The sequence below is a fragment of the Amblyomma mixtum genome, chromosome 5, assembly GCF_055824585.1.
Source record: "Amblyomma mixtum isolate Tamu chromosome 5, ASM5582458v1, whole genome shotgun sequence".
Classification (NCBI taxonomy): domain Eukaryota; kingdom Metazoa; phylum Arthropoda; class Arachnida; order Ixodida; family Ixodidae; genus Amblyomma; species Amblyomma mixtum.
Window position 1 is genome coordinate 3,912,047 of NC_143016.1, and position 22,761 is coordinate 3,934,807.

Consider the following 22,761-nt stretch of genomic DNA (forward strand, 5'->3'; position numbering starts at 1 on the left):
CGGTGACCTTTTCTCTTTACTTTCCGCTACTCGGTACAAATAAATGTTTGCTTTAGCAAAGAAGAGGTATTATACAATATACTTCAATTTCAAAATAGAAAAATCTGTTAATGTGATAGCAGTATTAAAATATGTGTGAAGTTTTACAAGGTGTAATAGACACTGATCTCCACTAGGTGGCTGGAAACTTCTAGTATAACCTCCTTGGTATGGTTAGTATGGTAGCTCTAGTTTGTAGTGTATGCGAGCGTATGGATAGTTCCATGGATAGTTCGATAAATGGTTGTATTAACTCTATGTAAATAGCTATGGTGTCTGGAAGCCACATCTGATAAAACACGGGAAAACAAGACAATACAATATACAATGATACAAGAAACTCGTGCTCTCTTTTTGATGGAGTGCTAACGCATGCCGCCGGACCTAGCTAACCTAGCTTCGCAATCTCTAAAGCCTACACTTCACATTTCTCGACCTGCGGATGAAAAGCACAATCACGTGAGGTAATGAATCCCGATGTTGCGAGAAGCATTCTTTACATTATTGCAGTGTTCCCTCAGCCTGCCTTTAAGACAACGACTAGTTTGACCAACATTACCAACATAGTAGCTGCCACAGGACACAGGGAGAGAGTAAACAATGTTGCCTTTGCAGGGTACAAACTTGTTTCGGTGTTTTTTCATGCAGATGGGAACAGTTTTTACGTGCTTTTCCGGTGCATTTACACGCACGCACAAGCTACCCAATCTCAGCGGAGCCGAAAATACAACGTCCGCTCCCGCCTTTCAGATTGTGAGACACGGAATGAAGGTATGACCGCCACATTTGTTTTACTGCTAATAGATGAAGTGCCACACTTCAGCTTTTTTAACATCCCCTCAGCTACAGAGGCGAGGAGATTGGTGGGATAACCAGAAGCTGTGAGCCTGTCAGCCTGGATTGAAAAACTGTGACCAATCATATGCAAACACGATTTCTTGAGGGCATTGTTAAAACAGGACGCAGCAAATGCCTCGTTTTACAAGTTTAGAGAGGCTGGAACAGTACGGAAGGGCTTTCCTCCCCTAAGGTTCGAAGGACCAGCACACATGCTGAGCAGTGAAATAAAGAGTCAAATCAAGGAACTTATGCAAATATTAACAAAACGGACAATCTTTCTGACGTTGGAACCCTGGAAACAATCTAAGTTTTCTATCATGCATCTCTAGATACACGCAGCGGTGCGATGCGCTCCCATGCATGCAGATGCTTTCTTTTTGGATGAAAATGCGGTCATTCCATTCTGCATAGGTGGATTCAAGATAATTAATTTGCATGCAAGTTTAAAAAGTCTGAAAACTACAGCTCCATGACTGTCAATCGCGTAACTATAATGCCAGTCATAAGTTTGCTATGAGGAAAATAAGAGTAATATAAATCTTTTACGTCAATGGAAAAAGCACGCGACCGCTTGTCTTGGTTATCCTTTAGAAAATCAACCGCGCCGTCAGATTTCTTCACCTGGAACGTAAAAAAACAGCAGTTGTTAACACTGGGCCACGGTCCGTGGCGTATTGTATTACTCCGCTAGCCAGTCACAAAAGTAAGCGAAATCATCTTTTAATGTTTGACTTTATTAAACAAGTCAAATTTCAAAATTGTAGACCTTATAATTTTTTCTTGTGATTAGCTTCTTGTTTAGGTGACAAGAGAAGTTTTAGCAAAGGACTACTTTTTTGTCGTGGAGGAATTCTGTGCGCCAGTCCTGAATGTGGGCGGAGCCATGGAGGAAAAAAAACTTTTTTTTCCTCCATGGGCGGAGCTATGCTTTTGCCACTTTCAGACGCATAAGGATTCATCAATTGCCTCACGTGATCGTGCTTTCATCCGCAGGCATGGAGGAATGTCCAAGTACATCTACCTTGGAATGTCCGCAAGTCGAGAAATGTGAAATTGCAGCATATTTCAAAGATACGGTCACAAGCCATATCAAAAAAAGAACACGAGTTTCTTATATCATCGTAGATTTTATTGTCTTGTTTTCCCGTGTTTTATCAGATGTGGCTACTTGTACTTAAACAGAGGCGCTCTGAATAAAACTTCAGTTGTTAGTCAGCGCTGTGTCTCGTCCCTTCCTTTTTCCTAGAATGTCGTACCAACCCGCCCATCATGCCCATCAGTCTTATCTACCAGTTGCACGCAGCGCCCTCCCTCTGTAGCCCGCGGCGGTAATCGCAAAAGTGGTCCGTTTTCCGCCGCCGCCGGTGGTAACACTACAGTGTTCGCACTGCTCTATGGTTTCTAATGGATCGAGGCGCTGATAGACACCCTAGTGCTGATTGAGAGGTATGTCCATACTATGGCGTTGATCTAGCACATGTGATTACGAAGCCTATAGTCAAGCCGAAGAACATTGGGGCGTCCGTCGTGATTCAGGGGAATTCGTTCGTCTTGTTTGGAACCCGCTGGAGTGACACAGCAAATTCACTGCAAATGGTGCAGTCAACGATGAACATTACTTCAGCAGGTAAGATACGAGGGAGTTATGGCTGTAGCTTTTGATATTTCATGTCTGAACACACCTTCGTGCACAGAAACTGGCTCACCGGAGCCTCTTGTTCGGGAGCTTGTCGCTGGTTCTCGCACACATTTAGACATTACTATGCTGTGTTCATTGATCAAAAGCAGGCACGCTGGCGTTGCTTGAGTATTTTATGGTCGGTGATCGTACGATAGCTTTATGGAACGACACGGAATATATGTTCTTTGAACGCGATAAAAGAACTTCGATCTCTCTCATTTCAGCGGGAATAATTTCCCTGCTTGAAGAGAACCAGACGGAGCTGAAAGTGTTTGCCTTGAAGAAACTGGACAACATCGTGGACGAGTTCTGGGCAGAGATATCCGAAGCAATCGAGAAGATGTAATGACTTGCTTTTTTAAGCCGAGTGCGTTTAGCTAAAGCTTACTTTGTTGCTATTTTCAGTGAAGTCCTGTACGAAGACAATGCATTTCCTGAAAGGCAACTGGCCGCACTTGTTGCTTCTAAGGTTGGTTGTGGCATCCTGCGCCAGCCAAGAGTCGTGCTTAATGATCTTGGTCCCTCAGGTGTACTACCATCTCGGTTCGTTTGAAGACTCCCTCACCTATGCCCTGGGTGCGAATGACCTCTTTGATGTGACTGCGTCATCGGAGTACGTGCAGACCATCATATGTACGTAGAATTTTCTTTCCAGTTTTGCAGCTGTCTTTAGAACTTTACTGTGCATTATTGCAGGCAAGTGTATTTGGTGTTGTATTCAGAGTGCATCATTTTGTGTGCAAGCTGGTTGGCTTGAACGGTGGGACTGGATGTGATGGCTAAAAATAGAATAAGGATGGACAGCCCTTCCTGGGCGTATGCTAGTCACATAGTAGTGGTCAAGGATCAGCCCAGAGGTTTAAGTCTACAGGCTGTAATAGATCTGGCTGGTAATAGTTCCTACTTGCACACAATGCAGGAGGCAACTATTGGAGAGTTTCAGCGTAGTGGAAACATGCTAGTGTGGATGTACACCAGATTGGCTGGGCACCTCCTGTGCGTGTGGATTGACCTGGCAGGTCGAACTAGTCTGGCACATGTCGACGCTAGTATGTCTTCGCTGTGCTGAAATCTATTCTGTAAATTGGGTGAGAAGATATTCCTGAAGGTTCTGTGGTGCTGTGGATAAAAAATTCCTTCTAAAGGATTTTCCTCTTCAGGCAAAAACAGTCAAGAGTAGCATTGCCCATATTAGCATGTTACTCGTTGCTCTTTTAAACAGCAGACACCTGAGACGTGCTTCTTGTGTTCGCAGCTAAGTCCATCGACCACTACATAAAGCTGCGCAAGCAGCCCGAGGTCAGTGAGCCCGTGGATGAGCGCCTGGAGGCCATCGTGAACCGCATGTTTCAGCGTTGCTTCGATGACAAGCAGTACCGACAGGCTGTGGGCATTGCACTGGAGACGCATCGCATGGACATGTTCGAGAAAGCCATCGTGTCCTCGGTAAGTGCTGTCAAAGTAGGGCCCATGCAGTGTAAAGCTTTTCATTTCGCTTTGTTTTGCCTTTTGGTATGTATAGAAATACTAGTAGCAATGCCAAATATGTGTGCTCAGAGTCATGGCTATGCCATGGACATTGATGTTTCTTTTCCCTGTTTCCACGAAGGCACTGAGAATTAAGAAACTGCCCACATTTCGGTTGCTGCAGTTTTATTACGCGCCTGCCATGCATGAATAACATACATATGGTTGCACTACATCCCTCCTATTCTTCTGTGTTTACTAAAAATTCCAGTATTCCCAGCACGTATCTGCTGGCCTGTTCTAGTGAGTTGCAAGCCAACACAGGTTGCTCCCAGCAACATGCTTCTTCATATTGTCAAGTATGTGAACTGAACTAAGAAAAAGAGACCGGGTGGTAAACAAGACAGGTTTCAATATATGTGGGGCCTTTGGCTTTTATTTCTTGTGAAATTTGGGGAGGAAATATTGGGAGGTATATTTTAGAGCTCATATTTAGATACAGATTGGGTTATTCAACGAAAACTGCTGTTATTCAGGTTTTTTTTTTTTGCAGACTTTTGTTTCTGCTGGAAAAACTATGCCTGTCACGGTGCATACGGTGCACTGGGGCATCCAGACAGGAACATTCAGCGATTTGCAAGTCCTGCCACTTACTTTGATATGTCAGCTAAAAGCAGGGATTTTCATAATCAGTATTCTATTTCATATATTTCTTATTAGTGCATTGTGACAGGGTGTTGTAAAGAAGAATATGCGCATCTCCTTTACAACATTGCCAGTATGGCCCGGCATTTCTTATCTCAGAATTTTCCGGCATATATATGGTGTTGCAGGATAATCTGGATCTGAGCTAGTTGGTTCAGCTCATGACTAACAACTGAGTTGTTAGTCAGCCTCGTGTCATGTCTCCTTGCTGTGTTGTGTGCCTCGTTGGCTGCTGTTTTAAGCGCATATATATGGTATACCGGGATTCACACATAATATTTACACGTGCTCAGAAATAGGACTTGGTGTTTTCCGCCTTTATGCTGGTTCTGAGCGAATATTGCTATTTTGGGGAGATTTCAGAGAAAAATAATTTGCTTCCACCTCCCCCCTCATGACGTAGTGGGAAAAGCAACCAACACAATTTTAAAATATGGCACAACTGATTCCTGCACCTGCAAGCACCGAGCAATCAGGGCAGAACGAAATGTTTAGGCCTTATGACTGTTTTGCACATCAGGCACGTTCTGTAGGGCGGGGGAGGGTATGTCCATGTCAACTGAAGTCATGAGCCGCTATGAGCTGTCTGTCCCAATTTCGCCCTACTAACCACTAGCCTTGTACGAGGTAAGAAAAGGTTTCGAAGCATTAACTGTGTGGCTTATGGTCTCAGGAATTTTGTATCATGTGTTTTCACAAAATCACTGCAACCTCAGTGGTCGTACCACTAATTAGCAAGCGAGGAGGGGCAGAGAGGGGGACGTAGGTTTGGGCGAGGACAGCACAAGCATGCAGTGATGGCGTGAGTGTTTGCGGCAGGGGTAGCCTATTGGCGTTCAATAGGCACAGCTCAGCCGCTGCCAAGCCGACCCGTCAGCCTCGCTGTCGTGGCAGTTGCACTGAATGCAGGCATGCTGACTGGTCAGGAGTGATTGCAAAGGCACCCCAGAGATGCCTTCACAGGAAGCACCCAAGTGCCTCCACAAGGAGCTCCCTCCATGCAAATATGCTGAAAGGCATTCTGCAGCAGTTACCAGGTTGGCCCCAGAGAAGTCTCCACAGCTGTCGCTGCACAGCATCCTACATATTGTTTAAAAGGGGCATGTTCTTTTGTTTTTCAAAGTGTGCTCACGGAGAGCAGAAATAGCTTCAGGTCTGAGAACCATAAGGTGTCAGTTATTGCAGGTGCAAGCTTCCTGTGCTCAATTCGCCCCTAGTCCTGCACTGTCGTTTTATCGTAGCAGTGTGAACAGGTCAGCCGTGTCGAATTTCCGATAATTATTAAAGATGCCTACTTTTGAGTTTTAAACACCTATATATTTTAAGGGAGCGGGGTCCTGATTGCCTGCCTTTTTGGGTTTCGTTTAGTGCCTAGATTTCCGGTCTCTAGTCATCATCCACTACTAGAAATGTACTATTGAGACAACTTACCCCCCCCCCCCCCCCCCTCATAACACGTCAGGCAGGATGGCTGTCATCATAGAGGCTAATAATGTGAAACAGCTTTCCACCTCAGGTATAAAACATCTGGAAAAATTTTATGTGCAGCACAAAGAATTTTCAGCTCCTGTGTATTAATCCCATTCTACCTGCTGCATGCATCCAATGTATCATCATAATAAATCTGAAAAACGAGTTCACTGGAGTGCTATGCATGATGTTTACTTAATGTATACGTCATTGTTCCTCATTGTGGTAGTCTATTACATTTGCTTGCTTTACACATTTCTAGTTATTTCAACTTGCATCCATTAGTAGTAATTATTGCATATATTTGATTATGTTTAATGAAGTGCCAGTTAAGTAGCTGCACGACTCTATTTGCATTTTGGCTGCGTATCCAGCCAGTGTTGGACATGTATTCTCTTCAAGAATAAATTAAATTTTTGGATGGCAGGTGCTTGTTCTTTGGCGCTGTTGTTTGTGTGTGCATTGTGTACCTGGAGGAAGCAGATGATGTCACAGCTTAGTTGTGCGGTCTGCTTGCAGAAGGAAGTCCCGGCCATGCTGGCTTACAGCACCAATGTGGCCATGACGCTGGTCCAGAACCGGGCCTTCCAGGACGAGGTTTTGCGCACACTGGTTCGACTGTACAAGAACCTTGCCACGCCAGACTATGTCAACATGTGCCAGGTGCCGTTTTGAAATTATATACTCAATGTAATCGGCAGTACGTTGTTATTGCATGATTAACCCCCACAGTAATTTAGTGGTTCTGCTGTTCATCTGCTGAGCTGAAGCTTACAGTATTGAATCCTGGCCACAGCGGCCACGTTTCGGTGGAAACAAAGTGCACAATGCCCAGGTGCTGTGCGATGTCACTGCGCATTAAAGAGCCCCAGCTGGTCACAGTTATTCTGAAGCCCTGCACCACTGCGTCGCTCATAGCCCCTGTGCAAGATTGCTTAACTGAAGTTATCTTATGCCTTTGCGTAGCCATACACGCCTTCGATATAATTACATACTCGTTGATGTAAAGAAAGCCTCTTTGTGAGCAATGTGGTAAAGTGGTCATAGAAAACCATGTTCTATTTTCATGCAGAAGCCTTGGGAAACTAAAAGGTATTTCACAGTATTTTGCAGAAACTTAGGAACTCTTAGGAGAGACTTCACACGAGTTAAGTTCCTAAAAAGGAAATATAAACAAACTGTAGCGCTTTAGAAAATGAAAACAGTAGTCTTTTGGTGCAACAAACTGTAATATGTTGCAACCCTGTGCTTGATGCATGATGGCCCAAGTTGCTTATGTGTCATAAAACGCGCGCGCGCGCGCGCACACACACACACACACACACACACACACACACACACACACACACACACACACACACACACACACACACACACACACACACACACACACACACACACACACACACACACACACACACACACACACACACACACACACACACACACACACACACACACACACACACACACACACACACACACACACACACACACACACACACACACACACACACACACACACACACACACACACACACACACACACACACACACACACACACACACACACACACACACACACACACACACACACACACACACACACACACACACACACACACACACACACACACACACACACACACACACACACACACACACACACACACACACACACACACACACACACACACACACACACACACACACACACACACACACACACACACACACACACACACTATGTGAACATTAAATCCTATGTATCGTACCATATGTTACTGCATGGTTGCTAATGGGCATGTTCCCTGTTTACATGGCAGCCCACATGGATCAAACTACCTGTTTTGTGCTGAATTTCAAACACAACACTTGCAGTTGCACCTCGACTGATTCTTTTTCTCTCTTTGGAGCGAGGGTAGATGGTGACTTGTCACTGTGGGAGTAGTGCCTCCTGTGGCTTAGTGCTGCACCGTCTGCCATTGGCCGTGGCTTCTTGTTTGCCATTTGACGCTGGATGAGTCCTCTTTCCTAGAACCAGGTGCTTTGCCTCAGATAGGGCTGGCATTGCTGCGGTCCCACCATTGGGTCTACAGTGCCACACGGAGCAGATACTAGTGGTGTTTGTCTGTGCTTTTTGCACCTTGCTGTTTCTTGGATAAGTTTGACCTTTCAGCCTGTTCTAACTACAGTGGAACGCTGATTATGCATCCCCCATCCATGCAACGACCTGCATTTTACAACGAATTGGTGTGGGCCCGGCGAATGTCCCCTAGGGATGATGCATTAAAAACCTCGATTATAGGACGAAAAAATATGCATGCTCCGCTTTGTTCGACAGTTAATGGGAACCAACCGGAATGAGAGAGACTGGCGGAGCACTTTATTGGCAGACATGACGTCAACCAAGTTGGTTTCAGGTTGGAATCAAGACAGAGATGCGCGCGCAGCGATACGATTGAGCACACGACGGCCTGTAATGACGAATCTGCAGAAGGCTCAGTCTTGGACTTCAGGCGTGTGACCCGCGGCCGTCTGTACTCGGCGGCTTGCTTGGCCCGTTCTTCCGTGCACTTCGTTGACAAAGGCTTTAGGGAAATCAATCTTACGTTCATGCCAGCATGAAGTTATTGTAGAGGCGGTAATAAGGTTAGACATCCCTGTGATCATTGACGGCTAGTTCAAGAACGTTTTCTGCCGCGGCTTCAGTGCGGAGCACCCCTCAGAGTCCCCCGAAAGTCGTATAGTCAAGGTTCTGCTGGCAGTGCGGACAGGGCACTTTTATTTTCCTTTCTTTTTAAAGCCCTTTCTAACACATGTATGTGTTGCGTGTGCGGCCAGCGTTATCTGTCAGGGGAGGGATGATGACTGGGGTGTGATACTTCTGCAGTGCCTGATCTTCCTGGACGACGCACAGTCGGTGGCAGACGTGCTGCTGCGGCTTCTGGATAGTAGCGGGGTGAGTGGTGTCCTTCCTCTGGCTGGTTGTGAAGGGCTGACCCTTTGAGTGGGGGGAGGCAGTCAGGTTCCAGCGGTGCCCTTCTTCCCGTTCTGCAGGAGTCCACACTTATGGCCTACCAGATTGCGTTCGACCTGTACGAGAGTGCCACCCAGCAGTTCCTGACACGGGTGCTGCAGGCGTTGCGCACCCTTGGAGGAGGAACAGGCGGAGCAGGTGGAGGAGGAGGAGGGCAAGTTTCTCATATTCACCCCACACTTTACGCACACAATTGTTCGTGGTGCCATGAAAAACCTACACTGTATCACATAACATGTGTATGTCAAAAAGTCGACGTCGTCCCAGTTGTACAAAACCCAAGTGTGGAGCAATGGGAGGGTCTGCTCTCCAGCGACTGCCACGATGACCAGATCGGTTTGATACGGCGAGCTCAGCTGACGGCAGCATCCAGTGAAGCCCTGGGATAGGGGCAACCAACCGTTGCGGATGGACTCATCTGACCGCATAACAGCACTTGTGCTAGAGCCAAATAAAGTTATCCTATCCTATCCTATCATCCTGCCATGTTCACTTAACCCTTTCGCTGTCGGGTGTTTTTGCCCGTGACACACCCCCAGTGTCGCACGCTTCCGGGATGATGGTCCCGCTGTTTCAACATCAGAATCTGACGATGCGGAACTCGCCTCTTCCTCGGATGAGATGCTGTCCGAGTCCGAATCCGAGCTCGGCTCGTATTCAGAATCGGAAGAGCCACCGCTCCAATGCGCAGAGGAAGGTCCCGCGCGGTCAGCCATATCCGAAAGTAACCGCGCGCAGCGGGGGTGTGCTTTCAGTGGCCCGCAAAACGGAGAGAAATGGGACGCTGTGTAATAAAGATGAGAGAGGGAGATGGAAAAAGGCTAAAACAAAGTTAGAGGAGCTTTACGTTTGCTGTTGCCAGCCGCAAGCGAGGGTGCGACGAGAGAGCGAAAGCAGCGATCGAGTCATGTGTCGGTTTCTTTGACTCTCGGAGTGGCAACGGCGTGCGCCCTTGAACTTGAAGCACCGTAGCTCACATGCCGACAGAAGAAAAATAAAAACCTGCAAAATAACGGCAGATGGCAGAACAACCCTTGGACCCATAACCACACGCGGGCGCGTCATGATCCAGCGAACGCGGAGCGACCGCGCCACTCGGCAAAGAGAGAGGGGTGGGATCGTAGTCGCTCCGTACTCTTCAATACATGTACCAAAACAGTAAGGGGCGAAAATACGAACTTGTAGAAAGATTCAACAGATGGCGCGGCTAGTCCAAGAGCGTCAGCTTTGCGCTCAAGCGCGAAGTTTCGAACGCACGATAGGGAACGTACCGGTACGTCAGTGACACTGTGGGGGGGAAGCGCGAAAACGTACCGGTACGTCCGTGACAGCGAAAGGGTTAATGCTGCTGTGCTGGATAGCTCCGGATAACTTGAACAAATTATTGGTTGCCTTTGATATATCGAGACTTGATATAGTGAGATTTTTTTCTTGCAAGGCAAGGCTGTTGCTAAAAGTTCTGTAGCTTGCTGGTGAAAAGTGCTGTTCACTCCCATTCTGGTCTTGGGAGGCCTTCTGCTTTCAACAGAAAAGAAGAAAAACAGAGAAGAGAAAAAATAGCGGTACGCATTCATATTAGCTTGGTCAAGGACATGCACTAGATAAACAGTATTGTGCCATGGAGTGACCGCTTGCGAGAAGCTGCCTGTCGTTCCAGGATACGCATGGTAGACACCTCTTTAGTCAGCCGGAGATGCTGATGTGGTGTGGCTAAGTGTGTCTTTGTGTGTCTGCAGGGCAGCAGCACCAGCAGCAGTGGAGTCAGCAGACACACCCGCTGAGGCACCGCCAGCCACTGAAGATGCCACGTGAGTTGCCTTCCTCTCTTTTGTCTTCCAGCCACAAGGGTGAAAACAAGGAAGACATGCACGCTGACCGCTGCTGCCTGAGCAGGGGAAGAGTTTCTGGGGTCGCACAGGACTGTTGTGACTGTACCAGTCCATTCGTAATGTGTGCTAGCACATATTGTTAGTTGGCTGTTTATCTCCTCTTTTTCTCAGCTCATAATTGAGCAAAATTGGTGTGGTTCGTTGCCTTTCTTTTTGGTTGTTGTTTGTCGTTGCTTGACCTACTCTGCAACATGGGCTAAGAGAGGCACAAGTGCTGACTTTAGTTACATGAGAATGCTGTAAGATCTGTTTACCACTTTGTTCTAACCTGCCTCCTGGCACCTTTTCAAAAATCTTCCTGTCCTCTTTGCCCCCTCGACGAAGTTTTTGGTGCTGCGATATCTGGACCCATATTCTAACGTGACAATGTCCGAGCTGCTTTGACACCGCAAAGGTTAGACCTCTCCACATTTGCGACATGGAAAGCGAGCGCACCAAGACGGGAAGTCTGAGGTGGTGAAAAAGTTGAGGAGGCAGACATAGCTAACGGTCCCATGGAGAACACTTTGCTATTGTTTACTTTCATAAATGGGCAGTTGTGTTGAGCAAAGCTTTGGAGTTGTAGATAAATTTTTGTTTACATGTTATGACAGGTATAGTAGTGTAGGGGTTTACACAGGTAAGGAGGGGGGTACAAATGTTAAAATTTACGAGTACGAATCGAATACGAATTTATGAAGAGATGCCTGCAGATATCGAATCAAATATGTTATTAATGGTGTTGACAGGGGAATGGAATAATTGTAGTGGAAATTTCACTATAATGGCATTCACTGCAGCAAGGTTAAGCTAAAGCTATCAATGCTTTAGCTTCTCTAGGTCGCAGTTAATGACCGTCCGAAGGGGCCTGCTTCAGAACTGGAGCTCTGTGCTATGAAAGAACATATTTTGCGGCTACCTCAGCTGCTCTTGAAAGCCCCCGGCTAATTGGTCCTTTTGCTTCGCAGCCCCGCGGGTGGACATGCCAGCCAGGTGGACAAGTTGGCCACCATCCTGAGTGGGGAGGTGACCATAGGGCTGCACCTGCAGTTTCTCATCCGCAGCAACCACACGGACCTGCTCATCCTCAAGCAGACCAAGGTGGGCATTGGTAGCTTAAAGGTGCAGCAGTGAAGAGGAATCTGGACTCGTCTTTTTGCCGCGGGAACTCAATCTACACGTTCCGAGCATCCTTAGAAACTTTGATTTATTGCCCTGTGTGGCCGATTTCCCTAATTAAATCAGATTAACGCCTGGCTCCCGCCTTTTTTTTTTTAATTCTCCCCGTACGGTGGGCGGAGTCGACCAATGCGTGGAGTGCCTTTCACCCAGTCCCGTGGCGGCTTGCCGCTCTGCCATCAGCGGAGTAATATGTAGTAATCCATAGTAGCAAATAGTCCGCGTGTTATTTTTATTTCTGCGGGCTTATTTTGCGGCTACAGTCGCCGACCGTTTATTCGGACCTCACGGGGACCGCGGAAATGTCCGAATAAACAGGTGTCCGAAAAAACAAATTCAGAAAAAAAAAGAGAAAGAAATCGTTTATTTGCATGCACTGGCTGATCCCGGGCTGGCGTTGCATATGTCTCCTCGCCCAACGCCGCCTCTCCTCCTCCTCTTCTCCGTTCCTTCTTTCACCACCTCCTCTACTTGCCTCCTCCCCCACATCGTTTCGAGAGCCGTCGGGCCTCATCGCATCTGCACCGCTGCGTGCTACCACGGCGCTCTCGCGGGCTTGCTGCCGCCGGCCTGGCGTTGCATAAGTCAATGCTCACGCGCGCTTCAACGAAACATCTTGATACTGCTCCTCGGGGTTCAACAGACCCCTTTCGATGACAAAACGCCGGCTGTAAGCCGCCCTAGGCTAATATCGCATCTCCAGTGCTGCGTGCTACCACGGCGCTCTCGCGGGCTTGCTGCCGGATAAACAAACAAAGCGGCTCCTGGATTGCCTTGAGATGGCTTACTAAGCTGCGGCCGGAACTGGTGTGGCGCGCCACCATGCGGCGCGCTACCGAACCACGCGGAAACGATGATGATGAGCGGGAATTTGCAGTAGCGCCACCTCGCGGGGCAGCAAGGAGGCTCAGTTCAAAACAAAAATGGCGTTGAGCGAAGTGAACCGCGCGTCGGTGAGCGTCGGTGTGGCAAGTGCTGCCGGTCGAGTTGGCTCAAGGAGTGTCCGAAAAATCAAACGAGAGGCTGCAAGATGTCCGAACTTTCGGCAGTTGTTATACATTACGGTCTATGGGGAGAGTGGCGGTGCCACGAAGCAGTCTGAATAATCGAGCATGTCCGAATTTTTGGAGTCCGAAAAATCAGTCGGCGACTGTATATTATTTGCGAATGAAACTATTCACGGAAACCTAAAAAACAAAATAAAGCGAAAGCAAAGCCTCCACGGAGCTGGCTGAAAGGCACTCCACGCATTGGTCGACTCCGCCCACCGTACGGGGAGAATTAAAAAAATAAAGGCAAGAGCCGAACGTTAATTCGATTTAATTAGGGAAATCGGCCACACAGGGAAATAAGTCGAAGTTTCTATGAATGCTCAGAACGTGTAGGTCGAGTTCCCGCGGGAAAAAGACGAGTTCAGATTCCTCTTCACTGAACCTTTAACAGCAGTTGTGCTAGGTTTGTACCAGGGCACCTGCCAGAATACAGAGGAGCCTCGTCAAGGTGGCTGTTTTAGGTTATAAAAGATTAGGCCGAACTCATGTGTTACATGCACCACTTGCATGTGGAGTATTCTTTGCGTCCAGCTTCTGCACTACAGACATTTTACGTTGAGAGACTACATTCTGCATCTCACTTCTAGTAGACTTCCTTTGGGACAGACCTGAAGAGGCTATGAAAATTTATTCATCTTATCAGAAGTGCCCCTAAAAAGGATGTGTGTTCCAGATGGGTTGTCACATAAAAGCAATGAATTAAATGGCCTTGCATTGAAAAGGTAGTCGCAAAAAGAAAAAGCATGGCATCACAGTTGCTGACTGATTTTTTTGGACTTTGCAGGACGCAGAAAATGGTTTGAGTAATTGAGCAGTCCGAAAAATCCTTGAACTTCAAAAATACTCAGTTAAGTTAGAAATACTGCACTAGTTCGAGTTATTTTTTGCATTGGCTGTTGATACATCTCATCCTGGTTCTCGCATTGTATGTTATATCCAAAAATCGATCTTAATTTGCCTTTGCAAGTGTCTGCTATGTTATTAATGCGTGCAGAATGAGTGCTCTATGGGATATGATTAGGTCTGCCGCTTTCTGCATGGCAAGGCATCATAATCTCAACCCTTTCAATACTAGCATAGCTGTGTTTTCTGTCTGTGCTTTGTAGCCTCTGGTTGACCTGTTTGTCATCACCGTTATCGGCTCAGTGTTTCTCGCCACTGCTGCACTACTACTACTACTGGGCAGCCCCAGTGCAGTGTTAACTGAGGTGCATGGTTTGTTGCAGGACGCTGTGCGGAATTCAGTCTGCCACACGGCCACGGTGATTGCAAACTCCCTGATGCACTGCGGCACCACCAGCGACCTCTTCCTCAGGTGGGCTTCCATTTCTTCCTGTGGCTGAAATTCTTTGCGTCCTGGAGAAGCCAGCTCTTGGGTTGTAATGTACTCGTAATTTGTGCATCTAACAACAAATGGCACAGTTCACCACAAGCTTTATGGTGGTGGTGGTGGTAGTGGTTTATTAAAAAAAAATAAAAAAGTGAAGCAGAAGAGTGTTGCCGGCCGCGGCAATTGCTATCTAATATCTTAAGCACCCGAGCTGCAGCCGGCGGAAACGAAAAGGAAAGGGAGAGGATAGTGAGGAGAAGTATAGACGGGAGCGACAGCAAGAAAGGACAGGGGAGAGCTTTGTACACTATTTACAAAATACAAAAGTAATCAAGTTCGCGCCGCTCGTGTGCTAATGTCCAACCATTGTTCGAAAATAAGTGCGCGCGAGCGGCCACTGCGCACAATCACTTACACAAGAAGTAAACTCTATGTACATAGCCACGCGCATGTAGCGTCCTGTCTCGGACTAATAGCGCACGCGGCACACTGCACTAGCGGCCGGGGTGGGGCGCCCGGCCGCGAAGCTTTATGGGATGAATTGCGAGGAAAAAAAAGAAACCACAGAGGAGACTGTCTGATTTACCAACACATTCTGGCTAACCTGTGTGGCCAAGAGTTTTTTTTTAAATCAGATAGTTATGTAAAACTTTCTGGAATGCCAAAGACATCCTTGGGGCATTTGTGCAGTGCTTTTGTGCACTGTAATCACTGTGCAATGATGCCGTATTATGTGAGCGACGCAATTTCCTTACTGCTAGCAGTTAACAGACTATGCTGTATAAGGTGCTGTTCTCAGGTGTCATTAGGGTGAGGTTATTGAGATGCTCAGAGCTGAAGCTCTAATAGTTGTGTGACTATGAAAGAGCATTCTAAAATAACACAATGCTCGCTTGACTTGTAGTCTTGTCTTCTAAATGTGTTATTCTTCCTTTGCACTTCATATTGTGGAGCCAGCCAGTTGTCGTCCTCTTGGAGTGCAGATATCTCTTGATGTGTGTATTGAGGGTTTGGTCTGCTGCAGGGACAACCTGGAGTGGTTGGCACGGGCCACAAACTGGGCCAAGTTCACAGCCACTGCCAGCCTGGGCGTCATACACAAGGTGAAGAGCTGTTCCGAGATTTTTATTTTTTTTTTTATTCAGAATACCTACATCGCCAGAAGGCATTATTGTAGGGGGGTTACATGTATGGGGGTCACACAATGGCAAATAGTTCGCCATAATGCACATGAATACACCAGTTAACAACAAATAACACTAAAATTAAAATTACTGGAAAACATACAGAGAGTGCAATATCGATGCAGAACAATATAAAGGAAATACATATGAAGAGCTCACACTGAAGTATAGGTTATAGTTCAATAAGGAAAAAAAAAATGCTCAGATGAATTCAATGAATAAGGCTGATTTTCAAAATCAGGCGCATCCATCACTTCGTTCGGGAGCTGTTTCCAGTCATTAATACTTCGTGTAGACTTGGTAAACACGGTCATCTATACAGTAGTATCCATACAAATAAATAGTGATGAATCATTTTGAGTGCATGGATTCAAAGCATGTGGTTGTATCAGCGTTGATATAATTTGAGGACTGAATGAACCAGAATGTGCATATATGAATTTTGATGGTCATAGGAGGTTACTGAATTACACATGCTGTGTTGCTGCCCAGTCAGGCTTGTGCATTTAAATTTTACCATTATCTTTCTTGAACCTTGTCATAGCATGCGTCATAAAAGTGAAGGCTAGGCCGCTGCAGGTGTCCTGGTGCAAATTTGTTGTTGTCTGTGTGCGGTGTGCAGGGCCACGAGAAGGAGGCACTTCACCTGATGTCATCATACCTGCCGAAAGAATCGGGCCCCGGAAGTGGCTACACAGAGGGCGGTGGGCTGTATGCGCTGGGCCTGATCCATGCGAACCACGGGACTGCAATCACCGACTACCTCCTGTCACAACTCAGGGATGCCACTAACGAGGTTTGTCTCGGGGGCACAGCTGTGAACAGCTTCAAGAGACTTCCATATTATAATTTATGGTTGACAGGAATGCTCAACAGTATTGTGCACTAAGTGTTTGAACTTCTTAAAAGAGTAGCTGGTCTTTAGGGCCTAAAAATCACACACACAAAAAAATATTGTCCGACCAACCACATGGATATGCTGCAAACATCTGCATGCATCTTGGAAGGGCGCTTCTGTTAGCTTTAAACGAAAATATTTTCGACGGACGTCCATCTGGTTGGGTTCTCGAGATTGTTGAGAGAAAACTGACGCTAACCAAAATTTTTATTTTTCCCAACGTTTTGTGTTGCCTTCTAAGGCAACACAAAAATGACATCTGGTTAATGAATTCAGAGTCCAACCCCCTCGCCGAATACTGCGAGTGCGCCGACCACCGTATAGCCCTTGAGGAGGTGAGCTTCATGGCCGTGGAGCCAAACCTGTTGAAGAGGCGACATGTGGAGTCATGGCACATCCGGCTCACAAAGGCGGCGATGAAGGACTCCCCTCCGCGTGTGTTAGTGGACTGCGCCACGTGCTAACAAAGAGAGAGCGAAGGCAGCATTCCACTGCTGCTGGCACACTTTAGTCATCCCTTGAAGAAAGAACAGAGTTGGTCCCGAAACGTTTGGCAAAAATAAAAATATTGGTTGGCATCAGTTTTCTCTCAACTTTCTGTTAGCTTTGTCTGCAGTTCTTGAAAAGGCACTTAACGAAGTAGTACTGACTACAGGTGTTTTTCTTCAATCATGTTATGAATATTGCACACAAAAACAGTGTGCTATGTGGCATGTGGGTGCAATTGGCTTTGAGCACATAGGAGAGACAGACTGATGAACTTGTAGGCAGCGTTGGTGACTCGGCTGCCCATGTTACATCAGATTTGGCTTATTAGCAACTGGAAGGCTGCCTAATTGATGACCCTGCCCAACTCAAAGTCAACAGCATCAGTTGGAATGGGAACAACTGATGTCCTGCTGTCAGAAAAAGGAAACAACATGTTGATGCACATAATCTGCAATTACCTGGGCCACATGCTGTTCAGGGTCATAAATTTGGAAACTGTGATGAGGAGCTGCTTCAGCACATGGTCTTTGGCCAACTTTTAAACATCTGTGCATTTTTAGTGTTGGCTGTGTTTGACAGGAAAAAGGTTTTTCAGCATGGTGTGTGCTAATGATGCTTCCGTTTTGGTAGATACTTTGACCTTGTGGTCAGTAAGGGGGGAAAGGGTTAGACCTTAACCGGTAAGTATGTGGGAGCCCAGTTTAAATTAAATGGCCAGCAGATATGTTTGCTTGAAAGGTGGGAGCGCAGGGAATTCAATGTTAATGTAACCTAAGTGGAACTGTGGCCTAAGTGGGTATGTATACTAATGGAGCTCTGTTGTATTGACATAACGTTGCTTGTGGCTCTGAGCTTTAGCCTTGTTTGTGCTGTCAGTAATTGAATGACAGTTCTGTAGCATTATTTTGAGTTGCCATAGAAGTAAGCCTTGTGAAACACAATAAAGTTAGTCCTTGAATGTTTGTGGCTCAAGGGCACCGCATTTGAGTTCTTTGCCGTAGGAGGTTGTACACTGACGTCTGTGGGAGAAACAATGCCATTATCATTGACCATGTGGCTGAGGTGGTGGATGTCTCCCAGCTGGGTTGGGGTCTGGCAAAGAGTCTAGCAGTTTCTGCAAAGGTTGGCTGAACTTCAGTGACGTGTTAGTGGTAGGTGCAGCTGTTTTCCTGCTTTGCAGCGCTTGTGGCCGTGCCTTTTTCATCACCAATCGCTGTTGGTATGGCTTAGAATTTTTGGGGGGTCTTTGCAGATTGTACGTCACGGAGGATGCCTAGGCCTTGGTCTTGCTGCGATGAGCACGCACAGAGAAGGTGAGAAAGCTCAGATGTGTGCTGTAGTGTTGCTCTTTTTTGTTTTGGACTTGATGTTTTTGATAACTGCTGACTGTTTTTTTGGTTATTTCAAGTGGCCCTAGAAGCACTACCTAATGAAACTAGCGCTTACTGCTGAAAACCTTAAACTTGTTAGTCAAGCTTCTCTTGGGAGAATGCTTTACTTGGAAGCTTGGCTTGCAAGGTGTTTATCTGTATTATCATCTGCATGTCACTCGTGCCTTATCTAGTAGGCTTTCAAACAAGCTACTAAATTTGATGGACCATTTGCCTGATAACTTGTGTCAAGCAGATAATTATAAGATTCGTCCTCATGACTGCCACTGGAGTACTACTGGACCCGAATGCTACTTGAAAATCCAAGCCTGAACACACTGCGGCAACTGCGTCAGCGCACAAAAGACAGTCGCCTCTCTGGCATAGTGTTTTCTTCGCGTTATATTCATGCATTATATTTGTGTAAATATGGTACTGCTGCTTTGGACAAGCGTCTGTATGTTGAGTCTTCCCATACAAATGTGTGAACATGTTGTTACCAGAGCCGTAGCTTCACATGCTGGTTTGTTTGAACTCATGGGGTAGCAAGTATGTCGAGGCATCGGCAGTACTTAGTTCTTACCTGGTTCTACCTTTCAAAAGAATATCGACGATTTAATTGATCAAACACCCATTATTCTGTTATTCCTACTGATCTGTGCAATTTTATTTTTGTTTCTTTTGTTTTTCTGCCCACACTAATGTGATGCCCTTAAACACAATTTTATCAAAAAACTGAGTGTTGCTCCTAATACACTGTTTCATAAAAAATGCTAAAATCCGCACTTTTTTGCGGAATGGTGGGAAATTATATGGGCCTTGCTCATTACTGTAATATTTTGCAGTCGGAGAAAATGAAAATTAGCGGATGCACTTGTGGAACTGATGTGCGAGTAATGTGAAAGCATTGTAATTCTATTCCAACTCTATTCTTATTCTGTTCTGTCTCTTTGTAGTTGGTGCAGTTGTAAGTACTAGCACTGAATATTACTGGTAAACATTCTATATTGCCGCACTTAGTTTAGACATCACTCTACCGGCGCCCCCGTGCGGTCTTTCTTCGACCTTTGTCGCGCGCCGGACTTCGTCCTCTTCTGCTCGGTGCTAGGGCCTGCCGGCTGCGCTCTGCCCAGTGTGCTCGCCAGGTACTGTTCTGCCAGGAATAGAACGTCCTACCGGCGTCCGTGACATTTTTGGTGGAGGTGCTGGGTACGATCTATGTACGAAGAGGTCCCAGGAACCTCCAGCGCTCAGCCACACCCCCTGGACACGACACCTGTCCACAAGTCAAGCCGCCGCTTGAAAGGCTTAGCCCCCGAGTACAATCCCCTCACCGCGCCATCCCGCAAGATGACCTCTACGGTGGCCAGCCAGACCTTCCAGCAATCTGTGAGTTCGCCACCGCTGCTTCTTCATTCGCCTCGTACGCCCGCGTCATTTCATGGTGACAAGTTTGAAGATGTGGAGGACTGGTTGGACGGGTATGACAGGGTCTCTGAATTTAATCTGTGGGACGAGGACCGCAAGCTTCGGAACGTCTACTTTGCCCTCCAGGACGCCGCCAAGACGTGGTTCGAAAACCACGAGTCCGCCATCCACACCTGGCAAGACTTCCGGCGCCAGTTGCTGGATACGTTCAGCAGCAACGAACGGAGGGAGCGTGCTGAATTGGCCCTGCAATCGAGAGCGCAGCAGCCAAACGAGAGCGTGGCGATGTTCGTGGAGGATATGACCCGGCTTTTCAACCGCGCTGATCCTTCGATGTCGGAAGCCAAGAAGGTGCGTCACTTGATGCGGGGCGTGAAGGAGCAATTGTTCGCTGGGCTCGTGCGCGATCCTCCGGCTACAGTCGCCGATTTTGCAAAGGAAGCGGCAGGCATGGAGCGCGCCCTGCAGCAGCGGTTTGCGCACTACGGCCGTCCGTCAAACATCACTGCTGTGGAGGAGTGCCGCATGCCGAGGTCCGGGGATGAGAACACCTCCCTCCGAGAGCTCATCAGGAGCATCGTTCGCGAAGAGCTGCAGAAGCTTCGCTCTGTGGAGCAGCCTCCTAGTGTCACCGCCATCTCGGAGGCTGTCCGTGACGAGATACGCCGCACGGTGCAGCCCACTCCACCTCCGCAACCGCCAGCGCCTTATGTGATGACCTACAGCGAGGCATTGCGAAGTCCTGCGCCACCACCGCCGGCGTTCTACTCTCCTGCCCCTACCGCGCCGTCCCACCGATTCCCGCATACGACAGCGCTGCCAGACGACCGCCCACCCGTCACGAAGGCAAACATGTGGCGAACGCCGAACAACAGGCCCCTGTGCTTCCACTGCGGCGAAGCAGGCCACATCCGTCGTCACTGCCCGTACCGCCGGATTGGCCTGCGTGGCTTTTCGCCAGACGCATCCCTGCCACGCTATGGTGAACGACCCCGCGAGATCGATCAGTACCTAGCGGCCAACGTCCCACCTGCACCCACTGCACAACGTCAGTCCAGGTCACCGTCGCCTCGACGGTTTTCTTCACCAGCCCGCCAGTCCTACGTCCGGCAGTCCTCCAGCCCGGGCCGGGAAAACTGAGGACGGCGACCCCCGGAGGTAGGGCCGCCGTCACCGCACATAATTACGAACATCCTCCGCTCACCGACGTTAGCCTGCGACCCGACCTCCGACCCCACGCCGCGACGACCTTTCGACGCCCAGAGACGCCTTCGCTTGACGCCTCAATCGGACAATCTGAACGACCCTTAAGTCCGACGACTTTTCGACGACCGGAGACGCCTCCGCTTGACGCCCCAACCCGACCGCGAGAACGATCACCTAGTCCGACCTCCCTCACACAGCGTTTTTCTGAAGGTGACCAAGCTTCGGCTGAAATCCCGGTCATCGTTGATGGCCGCCGCGTGACTGCTCTCGTAGATACCGGCGCCGATTTCTCCGTCATGAGTCGTGGTCTGACGCTTGTCCTGAGGAAAGTCCTGACACCTTGGCCTGGAACGCACATCCGGACAGCTGGAGGCCATCTGGTGACACCGCTTGGCGTCTGCACCGCTAGAATGGAGATTCGTGGTGTCACCTTCACTGCCTGCTTCGCTGTGTTGGCTCATTGCTCGAAGGACCTCATCCTCGGGTTAGATTTTCTTCGGGAACACGGTGCCATAATCAACCTCCGCGAACTTGTCGTGACGTTCTCACCTCAGTGTGCCATAGCCGACCGCAGCGAGCCCGACAGGTCTGTTTTTCGCGTGTGTGATGACAATGTCACGCTACCACCACGCTCCAGTTTGTTTATTACGGTGGAATGCTCCAACCCACGCACGCCTCACGGGGTTGCGGAAGGTAATCTGTCGTTACTGCTGAGTCAACAAGTCTGCGTTGCGCGGGGTGTTACTTCCCTCCGCGGACTGCGAACGCAGCTTTTTGTTACGAACTTTAGCGCCGAATACCGCCACTTGCCGCAAGCAACCGCCATAGCCTATTTCGATGAAATTAGTGACTCAGTCTCCCACTGCGCCTTGTCCCTCAATGATACCCATGCATCGACGTCTGACGCCCCCGTTATGACTGACGTGAACCCCGACCTAACCGCCGATCAGAAACACCGCCTCCACATGATCCTCGACTCTTTTCGTGACTGCTTTGCGACCACTTCTAAAGTTCGGCAAACATCGGTCGCTAAACACCGCATTGTAGTGGATGAAGGCGAGAGGCCTATACAACACCACCCCTATCGAGTGTCTGCGAAAGAACGGGAGGTAATTCGGAGGCAGGTTGAGGAAATGCTCCGCGACGAGGTTATCCAGCCGTCAACAAGCCCGTGGGCTTCGCCCGTTGTGCTGGTCGCCAAGAAGGATGGCACTCTCCGATTCTGCGTCGACTATCGTCGCCTCAACAAGATTACTAAAAAGGACGTTTATCCGTTGCCCCGAATTGATGACTCGTTCGATCGCCTGCGTCATGCCCGATACTTTTCCTCTCTTGATCTACGCAGTGGGTACTGGCAGATCGAAGTCGATGAACGTGACCGTGAAAAGACCGCGTTCATAACCCCCGACGGTTTGTACGAGTTCAAGGTGCTCCCCTTTGGCCTGTGTACCGCTCCGGCCACCTTTCAAAGAATGATGGACACTGTCCTGGTTGGCCTCAAATGGCAGTCGTGTC

The 22,761-nt window shown here is 48.1% G+C and overlaps 1 protein-coding gene across 1 annotated transcript in view; it reads left to right on the forward strand.

Moving 5' to 3' along the window:
• Positions 1 to 2,304: 2,304 nt before the first annotated feature.
• Rpn2 (Regulatory particle non-ATPase 2) overlaps positions 2,305 to 22,761 on the forward strand; it is a 36,007-nt gene continuing 15,550 nt past the window's right edge. Inside the window, exons 1-14 of the mRNA XM_089543074.1 lie at positions 2,305 to 2,506; positions 2,785 to 2,902; positions 2,966 to 3,029; positions 3,088 to 3,193; positions 3,816 to 4,006; positions 6,722 to 6,865; positions 9,096 to 9,164; positions 9,263 to 9,396; positions 10,979 to 11,050; positions 12,079 to 12,211; positions 14,568 to 14,656; positions 15,696 to 15,774; positions 16,478 to 16,651; positions 18,495 to 18,555. Of these exons, the coding sequence (XP_089399200.1) occupies positions 2,473 to 2,506; positions 2,785 to 2,902; positions 2,966 to 3,029; positions 3,088 to 3,193; positions 3,816 to 4,006; positions 6,722 to 6,865; positions 9,096 to 9,164; positions 9,263 to 9,396; positions 10,979 to 11,050; positions 12,079 to 12,211; positions 14,568 to 14,656; positions 15,696 to 15,774; positions 16,478 to 16,651; positions 18,495 to 18,555 (1,468 nt within the window). The 5' untranslated portion in view covers positions 2,305 to 2,472. The remainder of the gene's footprint in view (positions 2,507 to 2,784; positions 2,903 to 2,965; positions 3,030 to 3,087; positions 3,194 to 3,815; positions 4,007 to 6,721; positions 6,866 to 9,095; positions 9,165 to 9,262; positions 9,397 to 10,978; positions 11,051 to 12,078; positions 12,212 to 14,567; positions 14,657 to 15,695; positions 15,775 to 16,477; positions 16,652 to 18,494; positions 18,556 to 22,761) is intronic.